This window comes from Pteropus medius, unplaced genomic scaffold (assembly GCF_902729225.1).
Source record: "Pteropus medius unplaced genomic scaffold, Ma_sr-lr_union100, whole genome shotgun sequence".
NCBI classification, from domain to species: Eukaryota; Metazoa; Chordata; class Mammalia; order Chiroptera; family Pteropodidae; genus Pteropus; species Pteropus medius.
This window is the reverse complement of record NW_024356248.1, coordinates 2,859,152-2,886,547: the sequence shown is the minus strand read 5'-3', so window position 1 is coordinate 2,886,547 and position 27,396 is coordinate 2,859,152. Positions and strand designations below refer to the sequence as shown.

At 41.8% G+C, this 27,396-nt stretch overlaps 1 protein-coding gene and 1 pseudogene across 2 annotated transcripts; one reads left to right on the top strand and one right to left on the bottom strand.

Annotated features, from left to right (window-relative positions):
- Window positions 1-2,017: 2,017 nt before the first annotated feature.
- LOC120600770 (membrane-spanning 4-domains subfamily A member 4A-like) lies at window positions 2,018-25,863 on the bottom strand. 2 transcript variants are annotated; one of them, XM_039860293.1, is made up of 8 exons: window positions 25,678-25,863; window positions 20,077-20,235; window positions 15,801-15,951; window positions 14,573-14,710; window positions 14,151-14,207; window positions 12,811-12,969; window positions 6,202-6,303; window positions 2,018-4,662 (listed from the first exon to the last, which is right to left on the bottom strand). In XM_039860293.1, exons 3-8 carry the CDS (start codon window positions 15,933-15,935, stop codon window positions 4,600-4,602), a joined length of 654 nt encoding a protein of 217 aa, XP_039716227.1. In that variant the 5' UTR covers window positions 15,936-15,951; window positions 20,077-20,235; window positions 25,678-25,863; the 3' UTR covers window positions 2,018-4,599. The 2 variants fall into 2 exon arrangements, with proteins under 2 accessions (XP_039716227.1, XP_039716226.1); XM_039860292.1 differs by lacking the exon at window positions 20,077-20,235 and having other exon boundaries at window positions 2,020-4,662.
- Window positions 17,226-17,953, top strand: LOC120600771 (ras-related protein Rab-5B-like; annotated as a pseudogene).
- Window positions 25,864-27,396: the final 1,533 nt, after the last annotated feature.

Here is a 27,396-nt window from a genome sequence, read left to right as displayed (position 1 = left end):
TTTTTCCTAATTCCTCAGGCTCTGGCCAGGCCGAGCACAGCCCTTTAGCGTCCTCCCCTAATTTCTGCTTACTACAGAGACACTTTCTCTGGCCTCGCCCTTTCTCTAACAAAAGATCTCTGTCCTCCGAAAAAGGTGGGCACGTCTAAGAAAGCGGTAAACCTGGATGGAGGTGTAGATGGGGACGATTCAGCACGACCTGCACAAATGTAACAAACTCATACTTGGGATGGTTTGGTGAAACAGAGGGTTCCTGCCCCTTCCAGTCCTTAGACGGGCATTCTTTGGAAGTTGATTTTGATGGATATGGCAAGGGTGCCAGAGTCAGAGCGAGTCACAGTGGCTGAAGAGCCCCACTCCACAAGTGTCCTCCTTTCCTTGGAGGAAATGCAAGGAACAATGTCTGAACAATCACTGTCACTTCTGGGGATGTGGGTTCTGCACATAATACCGTGCATTCATCTTCCGGTGAAGAAACGCGTTAAGACATACCATTTGAAAGGTCAGCTTAATTTTCAGGACCAGAATGACGCAGCTCTCTAAATGTAATCCCCTTGTCTTCAATTTTAGAGATGTGTCGGAGGGAGGGAACAGACTCACCCAGCAAGTTGTGCAAGAGCAACAGAAAAACCTCCACCCCTCTCTCTCTGGATTCGTGGCACCTCTTCCTCTTTCCTGAGGCACCTGCTGGCATTTTCCCATCATGCCCTGTGACCTCACCACCATTTCAGCACCCAGTAAAATAGTAGGGTACAGCTCTTCTCCTGGGCTTTGACAAAGATGGAGCCCAGTCTCTTAAGGGACAAACACAACCACTTTCTCTTCAATGGAATTTGCCAATAAACCGAGTCAATCTATCAACCCAAGCAAAGATTCCCTCTCCAGTGTTTTTCTCTCTGTACTATTATAATTTTACCTGAACTCAGAGAGGTGGCGAGGATGACATGAGACCAGAACTCTACAGAGTAGTGGCCCCAAAGTGGTCTCCTTGCTGTCTTCTCTCTACGCCTGCACCAGTCCTTCCTCCAACTCTTCCTCCTCCTCCTCTTTCCTCTTGCCTTCTTTTGGGCTTCACTAATGTGTGAATGGTTGGCATGGAAAAATGTATTATCTTGCAAGAACTTTAGTCTTACTCATAATCTGCAGATAAATGACTACTGGGCAACAGGAAGTCTGCAGTTGAAAATATAGCCTGGCAATCTGCTCCGGCCTTCCAGGAATTCAGAAAAAGTAGTAGAGTTCAGCATAATTTCATGGCAGTGACAGAAACTTCCCATACATAAATGAAAAGTTTCTTCCCACAACAGAGAAGAGGGGCGTGTGACAGGAAGGAAGGGAAACACACTGTTCTCAAACAGAGCTGAGCAAACTGAAGTGTGGAGGGTCTTTGTGAGCTGAAGAAATGAACAGCTAGAAACAGGCCTCTGGCTCTGATTGCTGAGGAGGACATTTGGGTGTCTCTAATATAATAAAATCTTGCTTGCGATAGATAAGTAATAGATCAATTGCTTTCTATTTGTATCTGACATGTCTTACTTTGTATTTTGTTTAAAGATTGTATCTGCAAATGTCTTGAAATATCTCTGCTCGTTATTAATTTGGGCCAAGTGATAGATAACCGTTTTAAGGTTTTGATGAGGTTGACTGCTCTCTGAATCAATCAACATCTGCACTTAGCATCCAAGCTATTTGGAGAAACATTGCCTTAATGGGAACATATAGATGGTTTAAACTGTGCTATGTCAAACTAACACAAGACCTAAGCTAATTCCCTCATGAATAATAAATATTGATGCATAATTAGTATCAATTTATCTAAGAGATCTTGCTACAATTATGTTTTTCAAGAAAACTACAACATTGTACTTTTGGCTTGAGCTCAGATTTTCTGAGAAACTATCTATTAGATTATTATATTAATAAATTGAGGGATATGATAATAGTTTTGAGGTTATATAGGAGAATGTTATCCTTAGGAGATAAATCTTGAGTATTTAGGGACAAAAGATCATAATATCGAGCACTTACTTTCAAATGATTCAGCAAGACACAGTGTAGTTGTGTGTCTGTAAAATGGTTCTGACCACTAATTACAACTCGTGTGTGTTGTGGGGGTGGGGATTCCATCCCACCAAACGATTCTTGGACACCAGCATGGTGTCCTACCATTCAGTTCAATTCTAATACCATCTATCTGGAGAGAGCATCAGAATACACAGGTTAAGGGCCCAGTCCCACAAGAGTGCCCCCAACTTCAGATGCCAGCTGCAATTCCAGGTCGTTATCTGTGCTTCTGACCAACCAGCTATAGATCAGAGGTTCCAATGACCGTCTCCTTGAATTCAATTAATTTTCTAGAGGACTCAGAGAAATTTTATTCACTAGATTAAAATGTTTAGACCTACCAGGAACAGCTAGATGAAGGAGACACATAGGGTAAGGTATGGGGAAAGGGCTCGGAGATCCACAATATGATCCAGCAATCCCACTTCTGGGTATGCTTCAAAGGAAATGAAATCACTATCTTGAAGAGATGTCAGCATTTCCACATTCATTACAGCATTATTCACTACAGCCAAGATATGCAAGCAACCTAAGTGTCCATCGATGGATAACGGATAAAGAAAATGTGAATTATATACATTCAACCTTAAAAAAAGGGAAACCTGCCATTCACAACAACATGGTTGAACCTAGAGGACCTGTGCTAAGTGAAATAAGCCAGACACAGAAAGACAAACACCGTACAGTCTCACTTATACAGCGAATCCAAAAAGTCAAACTCATCAAAGCAGAGAGCAGCATGGTGGTCGCCAGGGGCTGGGGGCTGGGGAAAATAAGGAGCTGCTTGCCAAAGGGAATGAAGTTTCAGTTAAGTGGAATGAGTCAATTCTGGAGATCTGGTGACTACAGTTAATAATACCGTATTATATACTTGAAATTCTCTAAGAGCATTGATCTCAAGTGTCCTCACCACAAAAATAAAAGATAAGTATGTGAGGTGACGGGTATGTGGTAATCATTTCAGAGTGTTTACCTGTATCAGAGCATCATGCTGTATACCTTAAATACACAGAAAATTTTTGTCTATTATCCCTCAATAAAACTGAAAAAATATTAAAAAAGAAAATGTCCATAAAAATGCAATAATCTTTTTTCTCCTATCGTAATGACAATATCAGAATCATCACCAGCCATCTTCCAGCCCATTAATTTGCTTTATCTTCCACACAGCTTCTAACAACATTTGCAAATATTTTGATTGTTTATATGTTAAATTATGCCCTGCTGTTTAAGTTTATCCTACATGAAAGGAAAGACATCATCTCGTTTGTTCACTGGTGTATTCTCGTATGCTTAAAATAATTCCTGCCCATCACAGGCACTTCATAAATATGTGCATAAAGTGATTATATACACATATATACACACAAATACAGAGACATGTATATGTATTCACTTGGGTGTAGAAATTAAAACTTGTAAGGCTCAGCACGTGCCAATCAGAGTAAGAGCTGCTCTACCCCTAACATACTGAGTAATTATCACAGGTCTATGAGTTAGGTGATATGATCACTATGTTACTGAAGAGAAAAATGAAGTACAGAAAAATGTGTGGTGTGTCAATGACCATTCAGGTAGCAATTGAGAGAGATGGAATTTTTGACATGAAAACCCAGGGCTGTCTGATTAAAAAGCCCATGTGCCTTACTATAATACTACATTTACTGATCTCAATGCTTAGTCTCTTTATACCATGTCACATCTGTGTGGGAAGTAGGCAGTACACGAACTTACTGTTTCTAATTTTATTTATTTTTGTTCTGTAATAAATCAAGTGTATTTCATTAACATGCAGTAAATACCACGTATGGCACAATTACATCTATGGCGCCGGATATAAATGTGATTAGGATATATTCCTGCCCCGGAAAAGATGGAGGAGGAAAGGAAGGAACGAGGAAGGGAAAGAGGAAGGTGAAGACAGAGGGAAAGAAAATAGAAGTTGAATCTGATCCACGAGATGATTTTTACTCTATGTGAACTTACTCTCAAATAATGATTTGTGCACATACAAGGCCTGACTGCACTATTTAAAGGTATTTTCTCTGGGAGAAGGAAAGCAGAGAGAGGAAAGCAAGGAAAAATCCATACATCTTAACTTTACAAAGGTAAGAACACTCCGCATTCTCAAAATTAGGAAAAGAGTCAGACAGGTGGGAGGGGTGTTGGCCTGGGAGGCAGAAATATGTCGTCTGCATGGAGGCCTCATTTTCCCAGTATCTTTTTGTCATTTTTCTGCCCAACCTTATTTTTCCGCCTTGATGTCCTTACATAAAGTCCTAAAGTTGGATGAAAGTTTTCAAGTGTTATTGAATTATTACATTTATTTCTTTATCTTCTGCTACTGTTGATAAAGAGCCGGTGACATGAGTTGTTGAGTCCTTGGGAAAAATAGGAACATGATTCTGAATTTTAATATAAATGATCCAAATCAGAGTTGGATTCTAGTAATTTTCCAAGCGGGGTTCTTGCATTACTGTCAGGAAAGATTTTCCGGAACATTTTCCTGTTGGTCTGTTGGTGGCGTCGAACCTTTTAAAATGCTGCAGGGGATGCTGCTTCTGCCATGTGAGGATTTGATGGCATAATGATCACAACCTGTGAAATCGATCAGAACGCCATAGATTACTCAAGCAAACAACCTCACGGATTTCTGTTTCCCGTCTACACAATATCATCGCTATCAGAGCCGATCCCTTCTTCTCTGAATTGAGTCTCGAAATCAGTGTGGTGGTGTTTCTCAGGCATTCTCCCAATCGGGCTACCTCTATGAAAAAATGCGCAGTGATAGCTCTTAACGTGGGATGGCGACAGCTGTGGCTGTGGTCTGGGCAAGTGGACTGATCTTACATGGGGATGATGGTGCCCAAGGCGTTTTGGAAAATGAAGAGTTCATCTTCCAAACCAGGTTGTTTACGCGAATGGCAACAGCATCCCCAAACCATGGACTTGCCTGCCGTGACTAAAACACTGCAAAAACCACTGATCCAGAATGGCAGGAATCATCAGAAAACGAAGAAAAATGCTGGTCCTTCTACAAATTCAGTGTGAATGGAGGGGGCGGATGGGAGAACCAGGAAGAGATAAAGTCTTAGACATTATGTGCCCGAAGCCATTGCTCTTTGGGGTTCCCGCGCCCTAGCTCTGTACCCACAGAAAAATAACCTCATTAAACTATGATTATTTTATGATTTGACTTTGGGCTTTGTCTGGGCTATTGGGTAATAAAACTAATGAACGTGTTTTAGGGTTTTGATACCCGTTTCCTCATCCTGGAACCCTCAGTTCTTGGAAGACATCTTTGTCCTATTCTTCCTAGTGCTTCTTGGTCTCTTCTCTCCTCCCGTTTCCCAGTCCTCTCTCTGTGACATTCCTTCTGCTTAGCAGGCAAGAGGCTCTGCTGCAGTTCTCAAGGTAGAGAGTGGCCAGGTGTGCACACATTGAGAGAGAATTCTGAAAGCCTGACTTTCTTCAGTAGCCCAGGGAAGGTTGCTGGAATAGTATAATGAAGGAAAATATGGCACTTTCTGGAAACTTGTCCATTGTGAAGCATTCTTTGATCTAGACTAAGAGAGGGGGTCCTTTGAGGGAGTAAGGATGGAGAAAATAGTTTTTCTTTATCCACTGTAGTAGGCAGTATTCTAACATGACACCAGGTGACCCACGCCCCTGTGTGATTCTTTCCGCTTGACTATGGGTGAGACCTGTGTATATGATGGGGTATTACTCCGGTAAGTAGGTTACTAGTCAGTTGACTGAGTTTATCAAATAGGATATTATTCTGGATGAACTTCGCCTAATCATGTGAACCCTTTAAAAGAGGCTTATAGCACTAGAGACGTCCACTCTCCTTCTGGCCTCATTGTAGAAACAAGTTGTTATGAGTCCCACAACTGAGAGGAAATAAATCTACCATGTGAGCATGGAAGAGGGTCAGAGGCCTCAGCCGAGACCATGAGTGAGACTCTGAGCAGAGGAATCGGCTAAGGGGAATTGACTAAGCTGTCCCCAGACTCTTGACCCGCAGCAACTAGGAGATAATAAATGTGTGTTGTTTTAAGCCTCTGAGTTTGTAGAATTTATTACATGGCAATAGAAAACTAACATAGGCATCTTCGAGGGAAGTCCAGTACTTACCCCGCCAGGATTACAGCAGGTTACTTTGCACCCAAAGGCAGACAGAGATACAGAAATGCAGAACTCCAGCACACTTAAAATGAGCACTATAGCATCCATACCCTAGGAGCAAATTCATAACAAGGAAATGTGAGGAACAGAGATGACAAGTTCAAAACATTGACCACTGATTACAGTGCCAAAACAGAAGCACTGCCCAGAGGTCAGGAGAGCTGGCTCCTCATCGTAGCCATGCCCTTGTCCAATCCTTTGCCTGCTGAATGTCACTTATCCTCTCAAGTTTTCCACTAATAAAGTCATCATTTTTCACACCCTCTAATTTACAGTTTTAGTTACAGAATGTGAAAATGCTTCGAAAGGGGAGAAGGGATCATAGGTTAATTATCAACTTGGTTCTTTCAGACACTAGAGATTTTATACAGTTGACACAATAATGTGGTCTCATGTCTTAGTAACTGTAGTAATAATTGTAGTAATAATTGTAGGCAGAACGACAAGAGACCAGAGAGGTCCACATCCTAATCTCTGGAACCTGTGAATAAGTCCTTACACGGCAGATTTGGGAGAATTAAGTTTGTAGATGGAATTAAGTTTGCTTATTAGCCAACTTTGGGATGGAGAGATTATCCTGGATTATCTAGGTGGTCCCAAAAGTAATTACAGGATCCTAATAAGCGAAAGCAGAAGGCGAAAGAATCAAAATCCAGGAAAGATTTGAAGATGTTGCACTGCTTGCTTTTAAGAAAGAAGAAGAGATGACAAGCCCAGGAATGTAGGCCTCCTTCAGAGGCCAGGAAAGACAAGGAAACTGACTCTGTTTTACAGACTCCAAAAGGGAAACAGCCTCGCCAACCCTTAGATTTTAACCCAGTGAGAACCATTCCAAACTTCGGACGTTCAGAACACTAAGAGAATAAGTTTATGTTGTCTTAAGTCACTAAATTTGTAGTAATTTGTTACAACAACAATAAAAAACTATTGCAACAATAGACGCCACGTTAGTCTTTAGTCCAGCTCCCCCAGGATTGGCTTTAGGTCTAATTTTGAGCCAAAACACACGGTCAGATTTGAGAAACACTGGAGTGTACATTCCTTTCTAAAAATTCAAGTTTGATGCCTGAATTGATACCTCTAATTCTTCGGTCTAAAATATTCTCTCTTTTTCTCTGGATGGCAACAGTACCTCTGCTGTGGAAGAGCCAATAGTACAGGAACCCAGGAATGAGTGACGCAGACTCAAGTGGACCTCGAGAATATTTGCATTCATGGTTTCTTTACCTGTTTACTTGTCTCTCCAACATATTCAGTAGCATCTATGTTTCAGGAATTGTTGTAGGGACAGAAGACAAAGCAGCAAACAAAACAGACAATTTCTCTGACTTCGAGGATCTTACTATCTTGTAAGGTAGACCAGGAATTGACAAACGTTCTATGAGGGGCCAGATGGCATATGTTTCAGGTTCTGCAGGCCATAAAGTCTCTGTTGCAAATACCCAACTCTCCTGTTGTAACACAAAAGCAGCCACAGGCAATATGCACACAAATGGGCATGGCTGTGTTCCAATAAAACTTTATTGACAAAAAAACAGACGCCAAGCTAGATTTCCAACAAAAAGTAGCCAAAGGTAATATATTAGTTTGAACCATATGAAACTACTGTCTTTCTAGATCAAGTAGAGTTGATCATTGGCAGTTTCATACATTTTTGCCTAATGATTCCAAGTTGTGTGCACTTCATCTTTCCTACAAAGAACTCATTTTTTTTCTAACCTCTTTTTATAATTATATTAAAAAATAATTTCTTGGGCCTTTGTCCAACTCTAACTGCTTTACAATATTTCCATATTTTCCTCCCCAAGAGATTGGAGCTTCCTGAAGATAGGGGCCAATCCTAGGGCTGGACATAAAGCATGGGCTCACAGACCTGTGGACTGACCATTCAAGTGCCCAGGTGGGAACAGACCTGATGTTTCACATCCTAGGGAGCCCTTATGGATGTCCTCTGCTATAAGGTGAAGCAGAAAAAATGTTTACACATAGGAATTTGTGGCTGCCTCCGGAGAGAAGGTAATGGAGATAAAGGCAGGACTAGCTACATTATTTACAGGGCCTATTGTTAAGAAATTATTAGGAACTTCAAGATAATAACAGTGGAGTAGTAAACCAGGTATAGGCTCTTCTAACTAAAAAGCCCTGTGTGACTGCAAAGGTCCAATGTTCATGAAGCCAGACCCACGAAGCTGGTCAGTTTCAGATTTTGTCCCTGTCTTTGTGCCCTTAACGTCTATGGGTAGAGAAAATTTTGGAAATTTTGAAAGTAAGATTCTTCAGGATAACTACACGGAACAATATTAAATAATAGAAAAACTAGAGGCAGGAAGTTACTAAACCTAATCTTGCTTTTGCCAACTTCAAACTGTGTGACCACAGGGGAAAAAATTTTAATTCTCTGAAGAAATACTCTTCATATTTTGAGTGAGCAGCAGGAAACAAAATTGCTTACTATAGGAACTGCTAGAAATGTTGATCTGAGCAAAATGCTGTGCTCAATCTCTTCTCACGACCACTTCAATATTACAACTAAACTACAGAACAACCATCAGTGAGAATTGCTGGACATTTAGTTGAACACAAGTCCTACAACTAAGGATATACAGAAGGAGCCAGATTGAGACTGGTAGGAAGGACAGAGATATGGAATGGGCTGGTTTCACACCCTCATATGGCAGTTAAAAACCAAGAAGGCTATCTCCGCTGCAGAGGTCCTCTCTGAGGAGTAAGGGTACCAGGCACCGGAGTCCCCAGTCTAGGGTTCCAGTGCCAAGAAAAAAAGCCTCCATAACTTCTGGTTGTGAAAACTAGTAAAGATTGTGGCTGAGTGAGACAGACGGCTTCTGGAGTACCAGGAACTCCTCTTAAAGGGCCCATGCATAGAGTTACTTGCTGATGGACTCATCTTCTCTGAGCTCCAGTGCTGGGACAGCAGCTCACAAGGTGCCAGGGACATATGGGGAGGAACTAAATTGTCTGGCTTTAGGGCAAGGGCTGGAGGGGAAGCTTTCTCCCAGACAGAAGTACTGGCAGAAGCCATTGTTCCTTTGTTGGGTCCTCCCTTCTCCCAGCCTGTAGGTGCCATATCTGAATCTCTATCAACCTGGCTAACATTGCCTTACCCTGGTGATTCCTTGAGACCCTGCTCCACCCAAATTATACACCCACCCAAATAAAATCCAATGACTTTTCCACAGCTCATGCTGCAGATTTTCCTAAAATCTTGCTGAGCAGCCCCAAGATTGGCATTGGCAGAAGCCAGCTTTCGTTGGAGGCCTGACCTCTCCCAGGCACCTCCAAGCCCAGTGCAGGTGGAGGCCATCTGTGGATTACTTTGTGGCTCATGCCAGGTGGCCTTGGGCAGGGTCGAGGTGGCAGCTGAACTTAGCCTGTGGTGAGAACCCTCCTAGTCACCTTCGAAGATGACACATCCAAAGGGAAGACTGGGCAGGCACGAGAGCCCTGCCAAAGTGAATCCTGCTCTGTAGGGTCAGCCCTGAACAACAGCTCCTCTACTGTAGTCACGACCAGTCCTCACAACCAGTCACCTTAGGGTCAATCCTTCCCACTACGTGCAAATAGCAAACAAGGCACAACTACAACAGGAAGGCACACAACTCACACAAGGGACACACCTGCAAATCCTGGTTCAAGTGACCAGGGAGACTGTGTCACTGAGCCCCACAGGATACCTACTACATAAAGCCACTCTAATAAGACCTGGAGACTTAGGAGCCCTACCTGATACATAGAAATAAACACAGGGAGATGGTCAAAATGTGGAACAAAGAAACATGTCCCACATGAAAGAATAGAACAAAGCTCCAGAAAAAGAACTAAACAAAGTGGCGACAAGTAATCGACCAGGTGGAGAGTTCGAGACACTTGCTATAAGGATGCTCAGTGATCTCAGTGAGAACTTCAACAAAGAGGAAACATAAAGATGAAGACAGAAAACATAAAAAGAACCAGTCAGAAGTGAAGAGCACAATAACTGAAATAAAGAATGCATTAGAGGGGATCAACAGTAGGTTAGACAAAGCAGAACTGATTCAGTGATTTAGAAGATAAGACAGCTGAAAACACCCAGTTGGAACCACACAAAGAAAAAAGAATCCAAAAACATGATACTTAGGGAGTCTCGGAGACAACATCAAGCGTACCAACATTCTCATGGGAGGGGTACCAGAGGAAAAGAGAGAGAACAAGGAATTGAAAACCTATTTGAAAAAATGATGACAGAAAACTTCCCTAAACTGGTGAAGGAAAATAGACATATAAATCTAGGAAGCACAGAGAGTCCAAACAAGATGAACCCAAACAGAACCACACCAGGACATCATAATTAAAATGCTAAAAATTAAAGACAAAGAATCTTAAAAACAGCAAAAGAAAAGCATTTAGTTGCCTACAAGGGAGCTCCCATAAGACTATCAGATGACTTCTCAACAGAAACTTTTCAAGCCAGAAGGGGTTGGTACAAAATATTCAAAGTGATGATGAAAAGCAAGGACTTCCAACCAAGATTACTCAACCCAGCAACTGAAGGACAGATAAAGAGCTTTCCAGACAAGAAAAAGCTAAAGGAGTTCATAACCACTAAACCAGTATTACCAAAAATATTAAAGGGACTTCTTTAAGAAGAAGAAGAAAATAATAAAAAAATAAATAAACGACAATAACTACATATTATGAACTTTAAATGTAATGGACTAAATACTCCAATCAAAAGACATGGGGTGGATGAATGGATAAGAAAACAAGACCCTTACATATACTGCCTACGAGAGACTCCCTTCAGATGGAAAGACACACACAAACCGAAGGTAAAGGGATGGAAAAGGATATTTCATGAAAATAGAAACAAACAAAAAGCTGGCATAGCAATACTTTCACCAGACAAAATAGACTTTAAAACAAAGGCTATACCAAGAGACAAAAAAGGACCCAGTAATCCCACTTCTGGGTATTTATCCAAAGAAATCTAAAACATTACTTTGAAGGAACATATGAATCCATATGTTCGTCGCAGTATTATTTGCAGTAGCCAAGATATGGAGGCAACCTGGGTGTCCATCAATGGATAAATGGATACAAAAGAGGTGGTACATTTATACACTATAATATTACTCAGCCATAAAAAGGGATGGCATCTTACCATCTGTAACAACATGGATGGAACTAAAAGGTACTGTGCTGAGTGGACTAAGTCAGACAGAGAAAGACAAATGTCATATGGTTTCACTTATATGTGGAATCTAAAGAACAAAAGAAACGAACAAACAAATCGGGAAGAAACTCATAGATACAGAGAACATTGACGGTCGTTAGATGGGAGAGGGATTGGGAGGCTGGGTGAAAAAAGGGAAGAGATTAAGAAATACAACTTGGTACTTACAAACTAGTCATGGGGGCATAAAATGTAGCATAAGAAATACGGTCAATAATATTGTAGTAACTATGCATGGTGTGAGATGGGTACTGGATTTATTGGGGCAATCACTTTGTAAGTTATATAAATGTCTAATCACTATATCGTACACCTGAAACTAATATAATATTGTATGTCAACTGTAATGGAAAAACAAAACCAAAAAAGTTTAAAAAGAGAACTGTTCGAAATCTCAAGGGGAGTAAATTAGTTCAGCAGAGATGCTCAAGGGGATATTTTGGTGTGAAAATATAGCACTAAAGATTTACTAAGGCTTAGCTAGGAATGAAGAAAAGGCAATGCAACTGATCTGCATGATAAGGAAGAAAGTTGGGTTTCCAAATTTAGAGGAGGAAAAGAGATAATGAGAGAAAGAACTAATAAGCAGCACAGTGAAATGCCTAAAGGTCCTATGGAGGGGAGATCACAGAAAATTCAGTGGTGTTGAGGATGGCTAATGGAACTTTTAATAAAATTTTTAAAATAATTTCATTTTAGTTTGTTATATTATGCTGTGATAGTCCTTCCTCCACACAGTTACCCAATGGCCCAAAGAAGTTTTACTACCTACAAAATCTTGTGTAAGTGGTAATGTGGAGAATAAAGCAATGAGGAGAACATTTAGATGAGGGAAAGTGATACGGAAAAGTAGTAAAATATAGAATAGTGATTGAGAATTTGCCAGAAGCTAGATATTGAGGCCGAAAGTGCTTAATCTTGCAAGCGCATCCAGAGATGTTATTCAGCACTTGTCGGATAATGTTCAAGACAATTTTACTTTATTATTAGAGAACCAGGTATGTCCATCAGGCTCCATCAAGAAGCGCTGGGGACATCTAGGGACTGGCATCTGGGCTCCATTTTTAGAGCCGATAATGGTACGTACTTATCAGTGCTCTGAAATTAAACAGGAAACATGCAAAACGCCTAGCACGCTATTAGAGGGAAGGTGTTCTATAACTATGAGCTTTCTTCCCACTTTTCCTCATCACATATAGAGGAGGAACAAATTGAGATGAGATGTCGTGACTTATCAGTTAGGGGAATACTGACTGTTACTCTGCCAGAGTCAGGGCTCCTCTGACTTGCTTTCACCACAGACTTCCATGAAAAGAAGAAGCGCTCACCATAAAAATAGAGTTGATCATGAAACAATTCTCCAACATCGTTTCATATCCACAGTGACTATAGGTGAATGAAAAAACACTCAAGCTGATGGCAGTGAGTATGATTCCTGTTATAGCAAAGACAGAGCTGGTGATGTTCAATCCCAGGCTACATCGAACCTAGAAATGAAAGAAAATCAATTAAACAATCCAACGACGTCCTCAAGATATGTCTCCATTAATCTCTTTACACCCACCACTTCCTGCCCAACCCAGTCCATCTTCTCTGTCTTGATTATTACAATCCTCTCCTAACGTGTCTCTTTCCTTAGAGTAGTTTTGACTCTAAGCTCCTGCCAAAAACCAAATATGATCTTGTTTTTTCCAAGCTCGAATCCTTCAGATGACTCCCACGGGCACGTGCAATCAACTCCAATCTACTTAGCGGGGCTTTCAATACCTTCCACACTTCAGCTGAGCCGTCCTATCTATGTCCATCTTCTACCTTGCTCTGCTTCAGGTGCCCGGCATCTCAGTATTTTCTAAATGTCGTTCGCCTCTCATGCCTCCCTGCCTTTTTTTGCATATTATCTTTCTTTGCTGTGTATTTCTTTTTCCACGGTCTCTTCTCACGATGAAGTCATCGAGGCTTTTTATGAGAACTAATATTCCTCAGGAAACTATGAAAGGTTTAGTGTGGATGTTGCACAAGATCAATCTGAACGGTGACACCTGAAGGAGATGCTAGGGAGACAGACTGAGGCGAGGTAGACTTGGTCACGCTCCAGTGTGACATTTATCCTTTGAGCAAAGAAAATGCAAATATGGTCTTTAGCCAGGGAAAACATTTGTTGAGATCTGGGCTTTTGCCTTTCATTGACTTTGTGAAAGATAAACTAGTGTGAATGTTATGTTTTAAATTAGCTGCTTCTTATTTAATAGATTACTATGAATTTCTTTCATTGCAAACTGAATCAAAATCCTTTCTGCATACAGTTGGAATAGAAACTTTAATCAATAAGTCATAAATAATAAGCCACACCAACACTTGTCACCATTGCCATGAATTGGATCTCAAGCTACAGGGTTTGTTTGACTGACCCATTTAATATTTCTTCTCAGGAATTCTGTATTTTCATTAAGATTCTCTCAGCAGCTACCTTCCCCAACTATTCATGCGCATGTCGGTAATGCGATGATCAGCCAATTTTTTAAATTATAATTTTTGAAAGACCGATTCAACTTAGTAAAACTTATACTCTCTCCTGATTTTTTGAAAACAAACAAAATCTGGCAGAATATGTACTTGGTTAATCCTTCTTCTTTTGAAACAAAAAAGAGAGAGAGTAAATATTACTCACCAGGCCTTTTGATGTTCTAGCTTCTGCTGCAATTGACAAGGACCCCGAAATAATAAACTGGTAACACGGAGGAAAAGGCAGGTCAAAAACTTTAAACAAATATTTGAAGTCATAGCTTACCAAAATCTATCCTCAGATGTCATAAATACATTAAACAGATCAGCTATATTGGGAGAACATAAAAGTTTGTAAATAATTGTCCCATTTTCCCCCAAAACAACAAAGAAATTCTACCAGATAATTCACAGGGGAAAATATCTAACTGAAATGGTATTTAAACTGTTCGAGGGCACTGAAATATAAAGCTTCTAAATTCCTAATATAGATAACCCTAATATGGTACTAAAATTTAATAAGATATTACTAAAAAAAAAAGAAACTAAAGATTATTTTCCAACGAGACCAGAAGATGTTCTACTCACCATCACTGACCCCCAAACTGTGTACCCCGTATACACTGAAAAGGGGTGTGTGTATGCATATGCAAAATGTGGGAACGTGGCGCTCATAATTATTAGCCCCAAGCTGAGGTTCATTAGGGCAATCAGGATCTGCACGACCTAAAAATGATTAAAAAAAAGAAAAAAAGTTAAAGCTCATTATCTACCACAAAAATGATGCCCAAGCCACTCCCTTTCCAACCACTGAATTACCCTTGTTCTCCATATTTTGAAAGTCAGGTGCTCTTCTTGATTTCCCTCGTCAATTTTATTTCTTTCATATAAAGAACTGTGGATGTATTAACTTACTAAAAGTATCTCTCAGGATATCTCTCTCAATTGCCCCAGTAATTTCAAGGTAAAAAGAATGCATTGGGACCTACCTAGAGGTTCTCTGCTGGTATCTATGACTGTTGCTCTCTTTTGCACACAGAGAGCAGTGATCCAGAAATGAGGGAGCAGGGATTCTAGCAAGGATAAGTAATCTGAATAAAGGAGAGTATTGCAGGGGAAGAAAAAGAGAAAAGCAATATGACATTTTCTTGGGGCGTGGGGTCTGAGGTCTGAGGACATGAGTGTGTACAGGGGTCTAAAATTAAAGGAGTCGGGGTACGATTACCCCATGGCATTAAGAAAGGATTCAAAGTGTCCTGACTTTGTCCCACTGGTTTAAAGCTTGGGCTGGAGATCAACCTCTGTATGCACTGTCCTTCCACCTGTTCTAACCTGTCTTCCTTTAAAATGTCCATTTCCTTCAGGCCCACCCACCTGAGACTCCAAACAGAAATGTACGGAGGTAGAATATTTTCATCCTCAGAGGAGCAAGCTAAGAAAATTGCCCAAAGAGAGACAGTAACAATATGGGGCCACCAGTTCTCAGGAGGGTCTGTGGAGGGGACACCAGCGCATGTACATATGGCCTTTTCTTTGGCTGCTCTTCCATGCTGGAATTAAATACAGTTATCATGAATGACTCACCACCCTAGAATAGCTCTGAAGTCATTATATATTTAATACAACTAGATTAGAAGCGTGATATAATAAAATATTATATCCCTTTTCAAGTGATAGGGCCTAAACATCAGATATTGATGTCCCTAGGGCTGGCTAACGTATCATGAGGCTAACGGGACCAAGTATTTGCTATGGCTCTGATCAGTTGTGAGCTTACAACATGACTGGTCTTCTCCCAGATTCACAATTGACTTACCCCAAGGACTTTGGGTTCCCCCTTCAGGAACTTGTCTATTACCCCTTTCCACAAGTAGGATTGGACAGCAGCAGGCTGCCCCAGCTGGTACACATGCTTTGGTGTGGTCTGTTCCATTCCTTGCATGGTCGTCATGGCAGCAGGAAAGGTGCTACAATAAGAAATGTAATTTAAGATGAGATCCTGGAAATGACAGGACAACCTCTGATCTACATTCCCTTCCACTATTATAAGAACTATTAGAACATCTTCGTAAGATGTAATTATTACATAGGCTAGCCAGGAAAGTGGAATAAGAAACACCTTAAGGAGAGAGAGACAGAGACAGAGACAGAGACAGAGACACACACGATTGAGAGAGAGAGAGAGAGAGAGAGAGAGAGATAGAGAGAGAGAAAGAGAGAGAGAGGTCATGGTTTCTATGCTAGAAGTATGTGGATAGAATTAAGATGAATATGCTGGGCCTCTCAAATTAGGGAACTGTCTTCAAGTTCATATATCAAGTCTGCACTCAGATTTTATCTCTGTCCCTATTCCTACAGATTCCCTTGATTACATCCATTTCCCCTTTGAAGGATAACTTTCATAATAGTGATAAACAGAATCATCTCCATCCCAATTAATTGTAAACTATTTTGTAGTCCCCTTTCTAATCAGAGCACAGTTACATTCTCAGAGCTGGAAACCTTCCCCAGATTCATCTTCGCTAAATACGATTTACGTATTTTACCCTTGGATTGTACCCTATAAACTGTGGATTTGCGGGGGGTGGAGGGGATTTATAATTCTGAGTCATATCCCTGGCAGTAAAGTCAAAATTTTTTAAAGTATGAAGACAGAAAAATGTAATCAATGATTCATGAGAACTTAATGCAATATATATATATACATATATATATACACATACATATATGTATATATATATGTATGTGTGTATATATATATATATATGTGTATATATATATATGCCTTACCATTGAATTACTGGATTTCATTGACCAATGTCATCATAATAAAAAAAAAAAGCAAAAAAGCACGAGGAACACATCATGTGTAGGATATTAAAATAATCAAGATCAGAAAGTACATAAGAGGATGTACCCAAAAGTCAATGTTTTTCCTTCTGTTGTAGAAAATTTCCAAAAACAATATGAAGAAAATTAGAAATTCATTTTGAAACTGGAAAACTACTAAAATCCCTATAGCTCAAGTGAAATGATTTTCAAAGACAGTGAGAGGTGGGCAGGAGGGTTTGGTCGAGCTCAGGCTGCTGTCAGACACAGGCTGGGGGCCCCGGGGGAAGGGGGGAGCCGGAGCCCCAGGACTCTAGAAGCCTGGAAGTCCCCTCCCTTCCACTCCCCTCTCCCTTTTGCCACTTTGTGACATCCCCTTCCCTCCACACTTTGCCGCTCTGATAATCTAGCCATGTCCAGCAAACGCACAACCAGGCCCAATGGGCAGCGCCAGGCTCGCAAAACAGGCCAGTTCGAGTGGGTCCTGCTGGGCGAACCTGCAGTGGGGAAGTCCAGCCTGGTATTCCGTTTCATCCAAGGGCACTTCCGTGACCAGGCGAGCGCCATTCGAGTGGCTTTCCTCACCCAGTCTGTTTGGGCGACACCACAGTGAAGTCTGAGATCTGGGACACAGGTGGGCAGGAGCGATCCCATAGTTTAGCTCCTGTGTACTCCAGAGGTGGCCAAGCTGCAACTGTGGTTTGTGACACGACTGATCAGGAAACTTTGGCTCGAGTGAAGACGTGGGTAAAGGAACAGTCCTGGTATCGTTATTGCCCCGGCGAGGAGCAAAGCTGGCCTGGTCAACGAGTGCATGGTGGAGAATGAAGAGGCCCAGACGTACGCCGAGGACAACAGTTTGCTGTTTACGGAGAGCTCGGCCAGGACGGCTCTGAATGTGAACAATCCCTTCCTGGCAATGGCTAAGAAGTTGCCAGAGCGAACCCCAGAATCCAGGGGGTGCAGCAAATGGAAGCCGAGGTGTGGAGCTCCATGAGCAGTCCTAGAACAAGAGCCGATGTTTGTAGCAACAGATGGGGTGGCTAGCAGCAGACAAGAATGCAGCTAGCATGAGAGCTAAGGAACAGCGTCTAACCCCGCCACTCAGCACACAGCCCCTGCGGTAACAGCACACTGAGGCCTGGCTCCCAAGGGCTGTCCCCTCCCTGACAGCTCCATCACGGCCCATTTTAGTACATCAGCTCCCAACACCAGGCAGCTGTTGCCACTGGCCTCTCTCCCCGACTCCGGGGCTTGGAGGTCAGATCGCCTAGGATGCGCCTTCCAAAATAAACTTTCTTCACTTTGTATTACAGGTGCAGAACAGTGACCTACTTATTTTCCATCCTCCTCCTCATTTTTTCAGAAAACATTTTGCCTCCTGCCCCTTCCCTTTTCCGCTTTTGGCCCATCCCTGTTCGTGGTCCCCTCTTCCTCGTCTCCCCGGGATGGAGAAGGTGGTGAACCCAGGAACCGAGGAATAGGTTTCCGGCTGGGTCACGGTAAGGTTCCTGGGGGAGAATGAGGCTCAGAGCAGGAGGGAGTAGGGAACATCGTCTTTGTGGTTTCATGTGGTCGCAGTTTCTCATAGTTAAAAACACTGCGGTGCCCGTGAGTTGGCCTTGTGGAAGGTGTTTCTAGGTAGAGTGAGAAGGCGAAGGCAAGCGCTTGGGCACCAGGTGGGAGCTGTGTTATTGGCTGAGCAGGCAGAGGTGGAGGGGCAGGTGGAGATGCAGCATCATCTTCGGCTCTGGGACGCTTCCAAGGCCTAGGGTCCCCTCCCTCGGCCGCGTAGGTAGCTTTCTCCATGGAGTGGGAGAGATTCCAGGCTCCAGAGGCCTCCATGTAACCTTCGCTGGTCGCCTGCATCTTTGGCTCTGCCGTGACCAAACTGGAGGAGGGACCAGTTTCTGATACCTGTCCTCTGATTTAGACACACGCATTTTTTTCCTCTCTGGCTTTTAGATGACCTCAGCCCCAGCCACTGTATCTCCCCGCAGTTTTCACTTTAATTGATGGTTGTTCCATCAAGATACTTGTTTTATGGGGGTTTTGATTGATTTACCTGCCTTCTCACCTTTTTAATTAAACAGAATCCAAGGCGATTGTGAGGTTTTGGGAAGGACTGTAGAGAACAGTTCCAGGAGCAGCTACTCAGGCCCAATCTCCCCTGCTAGCTTCCTCCAACTCTGATTCTTCACCTGTATTCTTGCCCACCTAGCTCTTGGGTATAGGCTTGCCTTTCCTGGAGAACTAACTGGAGCAACTGGAGAGCCTCTCCGGACAGCACAGGCCATGGAGCGGGCAGAGGAGTCCGGCGAGAGGGAGGAGTTTTCTCTCCTTTCCTGGAGTTCACGTTCAGTTTGATCCACCCATTACCATGTCTTTCCCACCTCCCCGTAAAGAGGGATAATGTTTGTTCCCACCAAACAGTCTGTTCTGCCCCCCTCCTCCCATCAGGCCCTCTTTCTTCTTTATCGGTATCTTCAGTTTAGTCCCTCCATGCTTATGCCCATGTCAAGCCCCCATGCAACCGATGGTTTAATCTACATGCCACTAAGGGCCATCACCACAGAGACCCACTTGTGGTCCCCTCACATCACGGCACCTGTTCCTATGGACAGAGAACGACTGCCACCGAAGGTCCCTCGCGACTGTCTCATGTCGCCAGAGGATGCGGGTCCTTCCTAACTCTCTAGCCTCTCCTCACCTCCCTCTTCAGGTGTTTTAGGATGTCTCTGGGAAGCCATCAAAACAAGAGAAAACTCTAAACTCTTCCTTGTTCCAGCCTAGACTGTTGGGAAAATTGGGGGAAGGAAGACAGGAAAGGCCTCCGTGACCTAGGATGGGAACCTTTCTGCCCTTTTGCCTTGCAGACTTCCTTCTGTCCCAGAGCAGCCGAGAAATCCATGAAGCTGAGAATCTGAAGGAGCCAGCTGAGGTCCTTCCACTTAGGCCGTAATGCCCTTCCTGTCCCAGGGGCAGCCTTCGTTCCCATGGCCCTGAAACACACATGTATTTTCTCCTTCCTTTTCTAGCACCCACGAGCCCTCAAAAGCACCTGGTGCATCCTTACAAGTGGAAGAACTAAGCTGGCTCTCTTAAGTCTCTTAGAAATGAAGTTCTTTATCTGTGCAGCTTTTCCCCATGGAGCAGGAGTGAAAAATGCTTCATTGCCTTGGGGCCGGGAAACCATTTCTCCAAGCTTCTTCTCCCCTCTCCTGCCCCTTAGAAACAGGATTGGTCTTAGCTTCTGGACCTACCTGCTGCCTTCCTTCTACTTCCTGTCAGCTCTTCTGCTTTCCTTGGAGTTCTGTTGGGCTTGAGGAATCTTAAGTTTTATTTCCCAGTTCTTCCTTTTTACTTCTGATCAGTTTTTTTGGAGGTGGCAGGGGAGGGCTCTTCTTGTTTTCCTTCTTCTTCTAAAAAAACATTTGCCTTATTTACCCTTTCTTCCTCTTTCAACATTACAACTGTGGTAACAAAATGTGACCACTGATTTACCGATGTACTTAATGTAAGTAAGAACATTTTTTTTAAAAGCGCATAAACAATAAAGAATGCATGAGGATGAATTAGGGACAAATGTATAGGAAGTATCAAAGAAATGGGACACTATAGCCACAGATTTCAGGGTACACTTATCGAAGATAAGAGACTCACTGAAGTATTAAACATATATTCTTTATGATCCTGAGAATGAATGCACCAGTTGATAGCTGTAGTTCTCTGGACAAGTATAATTCTGAGAAATAAAAGAGAAATCACAAAACAAAAAGCTACTTTTGTAGAAAACTACCCATCTCCACAAAGAAAGAAGCAAGCATTCTTGAGTCTCCAAGTAATCCCATAGATTAGGATGATCTGAATATATCATCATAATCAAAGATCACACCAAATTCACATAAAACAAAATTTAATTATGAGAAACATCAAGTGCTTCAGACATTAGAATAATCAAGTGTAGAACATGTAATAAATATGAATGAACTATTCAAATAAAAATAGAATCACAAAAAGGAGAAAGCACAGATTACATGCAAGAAGTGACATGACAAATTTCACGTGATAAAAGATAATGCTGACATTTAAAAAGTACTTGGTCAATGTGTTAAATAGCAAGGAACAGTTAAAAAGAGAATTAGTAAAGCAGAAGATCAATCTAAAGAACTCACCCCAAAGCCATTAGGTGGACAAAGAAGTGGCCATAATAGAAAAAAAGGTTGAAAGGTTAGAAGTAAAGAATTAGAAGTTGTAGAATATGGATAATTAGAGTACGAGACAGAGAGAAGACAACAAATAGAGGATTTGACAATCTTTGGAATGACAGTACCTGCATATTTGCCTTAACTATTGAAACACGTAAACCCACAGACACCGGTCATAAAACATACACAAACAGAATACTTGAAAAATATATATTCAACCCATTACAGTGAATTTACAAGATAGCAAAGACCAAAGATGATCTTAGAAGAAGTAAAAAAAAAAAAAAAAAAAAAGGTCAAATCACATGCAAAGTAATGGCAATTAAACTGATAATGTAAACCAGATAATTGCAGCAAAATATCTTCCTGACAGCAAAATATAAGGCCTGAGAGAACAACGATAGACCTAGAATTTGTTATTCACCAAAGCTATGTTCCAAGATCAAGGATAAAATAAAGACATTTTCAGATAAGTAAACATCTGATAGAGTTTTCCAGAACAGACATTCACTAAATAGACCTTTTAAATGATGTGCTTCAAAAATAAGGAATATGAACCCCAGCAGGTTGTTCCACCATACTAGAAAGAATGTGAGCAAATAAGCTGGTAACCACGCATGTACACACGTTGTTTGTACCAAAATAAGAATGACAACATCTAATTTATTGGGTTAAACATAAGGACAAAATTTAAATACTGAACCACAAAGAAGCAAAATTTGGGATTGGGATGACGAGAATTGGTCTTCTTGTGCTACTTGGGATATGGGCGAAGAGAGTAACTCTAAATTTTAAGTGAGAATGAGAAATCAAGGGTTACCAATAAAGATAAGAAGTGGGTTATGTGATTTTTCAGTACAGAGAGGAAACTTATGAGAAAACAAATAAGTGATAATAAATGTAATCCAGCAATTGAAATGGCAAGAAAAGAGACAAAATGAAAGCGGAAAAAGCGACTCTAGAATTGCTGAGTGAGGACATCTGGAAATCCGACCCTCTGAGGACGCTGGAAGCCAACTTTTTCACAGCCCTAGACATTTACCGAGATCCTGGAACAATCTGAAGAAGAGTTTTTTGAAGAAAATGGCTGAATCCTAGTGAGCATTTGAGCTTCGAAGGTGATGTTTTGTGTGTGTGTGATGACGGTGTGTGTGTGTGTGTGTGTGTGTGTGGTATTTATTGTGTGGTGTGCGTGCATGTGATAAAATAGCCACAGCATACAATTTAACATTTCGACCATTTTTAAGTGTATAGTTCTGCAGTTTTAAGTGCATTCGCATTGCTGTGCAATCGTTACCGCCATCCCTCTTCAAAACTTTTCCAACTTCCTCAGCTGAAACTTTGTACCGGTTAAACACTATTTCCCCATTTCCTCCTCCACCCAGCTCCTAGCCACCACCATTCTACTTTACCTCTCTGAATCAAACTACTGTAGGGACCTAACGTAAGTAGAATCATCTGGTATCTGTTCTTTTGTGACTAGCTTATTTCACTTAACGAAATGTCTTCAAATTTCACCCAGGTTGTAGCCATGTGCCAACATTTCTTTATAAGGCTAAATAATGTTTCGTTGTCCATATAAACCACATTGTGTTTATCCAGTCATCTGTCAATGGACACAGATTGCATTCGCATTTTGGCTATTGTGAAGAATGTAGCTGTGTACATGGCTATACAATCGGCTATTTGAGTTCTTGCTTTCACTTTTTTAAGGATATATATCAAGAAGTGGAATTGCTGGATCATATTCCCATATGGGAATTCTAAGATTAATTTTTGGAGGAACCACCATACCGTTCGCCACAGTGGCTGCAATAGTTGACATCCCCACCAGCAATGCCCAAGGGTTCTCATTTCTCCACATCTTTGTCAAACTTCTTATCGTTTCTTTTTGTTGTTGTTTTTGACAACAGCCATCCTAATGGGTACAAAGTTGTTTCTCATGGACGGTCTAATATGCAGTTCCCTAATGACTAGTGATGTTGAGCATTTTTTTTCCATGTGATCATTGGCCATTTGTATATCTTCTTTGCAGAAGTGTCTAGTTCAAGTATCTTGCCCCGTTTGAGTTCATTATATATTCTGGATTGCAATCCCTTATTAGATACGTGATTTGCAAATATTTCTCCATTGTCTTTTAGTTCTGTTGATAGTCTCCTTTTATGAACAAAAGTTTTTAATTTTGATGAAGTCTGACTTATCTATTTTTTGTTGGGTATAATGTTGACTGCATTTTTTTAAATATGTAGTATTATATTGAGGTACTTTCCTTCTCTTTCTAGTTTTCTGGATGTTTTTATCATGAAAGGATCCTGAATTTTGTCAGACGCTTCTTCTGCCTCCACTGATGTAGTCATGTGCTACTGTTTATACCATTCTGTTAATGTGGCCTATTGCACTGATCATTTGCATATGTGGGACTATTTTTGCAAACTATATGAACCTTTTAATATGCTGTTGAACTTGGTTCGCTATTATTTGTGGAGGATCTTTGCATCAATAATCATAAAAGATTAAAGACAGTGGTCCGTACTTTTCCCCCCGTGTAATGTCTTTATCTGGCTTTCGTATCAGGACAGTACTGGCATGCCAGGGACGTTATGATAAAGTTAACATAATTAATGTAGTTGACAGGAGAAATGCTGCCGCTTCAGCACACATCCATTGTCTTGACCTTACCTCGAATCTGTTTTTTTTCTTTTTTCTTTTCGGAGTCACAAATATAGTTGATTTATTTCAATACTTCCAAAGCAGCAATTTCACTCCTACATGGGGGCACCTGCACACGTCGAATTCATGGCCAGGTACGTGCTGCCCGCCTCCCTCCCCCGCCCTGTCCCCCAGCCACGCTGCTGCAATAAAAAAACCACCTGAGGATTCGATCTCGTCACACACTGATAGTATTGAGAGTCTCTGCCTTCTCTCGGGCACAACTCCCCACCTCCTCCACCCACCACACCTGGCTTACTCAACCTGTGATGCTCAGGAAGGGTTTAAGAAATCTCCTTTATTTCCCTCTTACATCGTAAGGACCAAAAGTGTAAAAGTAACTCTCGGTGATTCTTCTTGGTCCAATTGCACATATACTTTGGTTTACGTCTCTTTAATTCAAAGGAACTGGGCAGTGGTGTCTCAGGCATGCCATTAGACCGAGGACTTAGGAAATACGGGTCCTGTCTTACCAAACATCCCTGGCGGTTCTTCCTTTGTATTTAATAAGACGGTGAGATTCCCCAGAGCAGACACTATGTTAAGATAATGCTTCAAGTGACTTTTAAGGTCTTTTCATAGTTCTCTGCTAGTATGCTTCAGGTCCTGGTCACTCAAGGATGATACTCCCTCTTTCTAAAAAACTCTGGCTGTAAACTCACATAACTGCCTCCTACCTTCATACCACAGAAATCCAGGTGTTTACCTAAGAAAGGTAAATTCCCCAAGGACAAAAATTTGTGTTTACTCTCCAGGGTTCAGCTTCCTTATATTCAGATATCAAGAAAGCTAAAACAACAGAAAACACTGGATAGATATGAGGGACATTTCTTCCAGATTGGGGAAGACTCTGAACCCTAGTCTTGTCATGCCATGTGTGACATACATTGGGCTATTGATAACCACAGCGTCTTTTTTGTTGTTGTTATTCCTGCTGTAGATGTGAGGAGACCTAGAAAACACCCCAGTCTCCTTCCACAGGCTCCAGGCTCCTTGATGATCAGTGCTACCACCAATCATGAGTTTCCTTATTTTCGTATCGCTATCTTCCCCACAGGTCACGACTGCCAATGGGGGAGCACGAAGATGGTCTTTCTTTTTCAAACTTATGAAATAAAATAGAGGCCCAAGGGGAGGCCTAAACTTGGACGGTTTCGTGGAGGATGGTGATGGCAATGCAGAAATGGTGACCTGGGTAGGGAAAAGGCCTGGACTAGGAATCGAGAGATCCTTCCAGCTCTTTTACTCACTCGTGTGACTCTGGCTAAGTTATTTCTCTTTACTGGGTTTCATTTGCCTCATCCGAGGAAAGTATGCTCTGGGCACAGATGCCTTCGAGCTTCTTTCTGACCCCAAGAATGCTAAGAACCTACCAAGTCTCTCTCATTAGCAGGCATCCTCATGAGCAGCTTCAGTGTACACCTTGTGGGGTCTCATGAATGGTGCCCAAGATTGTTGGAGAACCAGGTCAGGCCACAGTCAATCTCGGGGCCTGCATAAGCCCGGGGACCCTGCCTTTGCCCTACAGTATCTCCACCAAATTCTGCACGTGGCGGATCTTTCCTTAAATGTTGAATTGTAAAAATGACATGTCAGAGACAGAGAATAAAGACCACGAAAGAAGGGGCATCGAGAGTACATACAATAATTAGTCAAACACATAAAGCATTGCTCTCAGTTTTCTGACAGCCTGGGGATTTAGGGAACAGAAGTAACCAAAACCACCTCATTCAGCATCCAACATCAGTCTTCAGGATCCTGTCCATACCCCCTTCTTCTGCAGCATATCCCCAAATGTATATTTAAAGGTGCACTCAACCCACCTCAACCCAGAATATCAGTTTGTGCCATGGGAGGCAACCTCATCCTCTCTCATTCCACTCCCGGGGTCTCCTAGAACTAGGACCATCAGCCTAAAAGCCTGGAAAGGCATGTTCTTGGACCTACCTTTCTTCAAGCCTGCAATGTCTGCTGTGTGCCTTATGAGTGCCAGAGACTCTGGGCAAATGCCTTCTCCAGTCCAGGTACAATTGCTTGCCCCTACTCCACACCTCATTCAGTTTAAATCTGTATTCTTCTAGCAGTTTTTTTCTGAATCTCAAAGGTTGCGCTGAGTATTTCCGAGAGCAAAACTAGTTCCTTTATTTTTGTCGGAAGAGCTGATTCTGTGTCTCTAAAGGGGTGTGGATGCCTGTTGTGAAATTTACTGAGCGTATGACTGCATCATACGGTCTTTATAGGCAAATAGTAATGGTTAGTACCGTGGAGATCGGTGGCTGAGGATCTACTGTGTGTCTCACTCTGCTCCATGGTCTTTATATACACAAACTAATTTAATGGCATTTAAAAATCTTTTGAAAGGCCCCTTTTCACAATTTCATATGTTTTACACATTGCTCTTGTCTCCCTAGAGGACTGTGTGTTACCATTCTCTACACAATTTAAATGTATTATTTACATGAAATTCCACCATTGCAGATGAATTTCTGTAAAATGGCAACAAGTCGATTGCGTAGCAATAATTAATGTGACACTTTTCTAAATCAAAGAGGCAGCTGGTATCATAGAAAGAGCCTGGCCTTTGACTAAGACGAACCCAATTCCAGTCACTTATTGCATAACCTTATTATTTCTCTGAACCTAAGATTTTCATTTGCAATACAAAATCAATACTTACTTTATATCGAGGAGGAAGGCAAACTGGTGTTCAGTTCTCTCTCGTTTGGCATTTTCTAAGGGAAAAATTACTATGAGCCAAGCAGCGTGCTACGTGCTGCAGATTAAATGGCGAAAAATGATAGCAAAAATCCCTGTCCCAAAGGAGCTTATTATAAACTACGGTGCAACAGACAGGTAAACATACCATCAGAATCCAGGTTACTCGGTTCCCTGCGAGGTAGAGTACTCTAAGAGCACTCACAGGAGGATCAATTCATCCAACTTTGGTGATGCAGAGACTTCCTGGAGAAGAGGGCATCTAAATAGGGATCTGATGAATGAGCAGGGGATGGACAAATGGAAGAAGAGTTAGGGATGGAGGATGTTCCGGACAGAGTGGTGGAATGAAGAAAAACCAAAGGGCTAGTGACCTAATGGTGCATCTGAGAAATGATGAAGCCCTCATCACCGAACAGAATAGGAGCAGAGAGTAAAAACAGCCAGAGAACTGAGAGCCTTATGTCACCTGCAGGACTTTGGAACGTACTCCAAGTAATGGAAATTTATAAAAGGGCTTTAAGTTAATGCATGTGAGTGAATGTTTACTATACATCAGGTCACGTGCTGTAGGCATATGTCGGCTGTGCTTTTCACGGGAAGTGAAGCTGAAGCTGAGATGTGCATATGGTTGGTGTAGGCGAGACCAGATCCCAGTTTTGCCTAATTCGAAAGACTATGTTGTCTGGAATCTTCTTAAATTATTATTCTCAAAAAAAAAAAATGGATCTCAGAAATATCGTCCTGGCTGTCATGTAGAGCAACGAGAGGAAGAAACAACACTGAAGTCACGGAATCGGACTCACGGAAGCATTCGAGAAAGAGATCTTCGTTACTTGAAGCACCATTGGTGCTAATGAAGGCAGAGCAACGTGAACGAGTTTGAAAGGTGTTTGGGAAGCAGACATGGCAGTCGTTTGTGGGGGGATGGATGTGTAAGGTCATGACAAA

What these genes read in the sequence shown, in the direction of transcription:
- LOC120600770 (XM_039860293.1), bottom strand. Translation starts at nt 15,935, where the DNA reads ATGACGACCATGCAAGGAATGGAACAGACCACACCAAAGCATGTGTAC. An exon ending in CAGTTTGGGGGTCAGTGATG is followed by an intron (nt 14,208 to 14,572) that starts GTGAGTAGAACA and finishes CCGTGTTACCAG; the next exon opens with TTTATTATTTCGGGGTCCTT. An exon ending in CTAGAACATCAAAAGGCCTG is followed by an intron (nt 12,970 to 14,150) that starts GTGAGTAATATT and finishes TTTCATTTCTAG; the next exon opens with GTTCGATGTAGCCTGGGATT.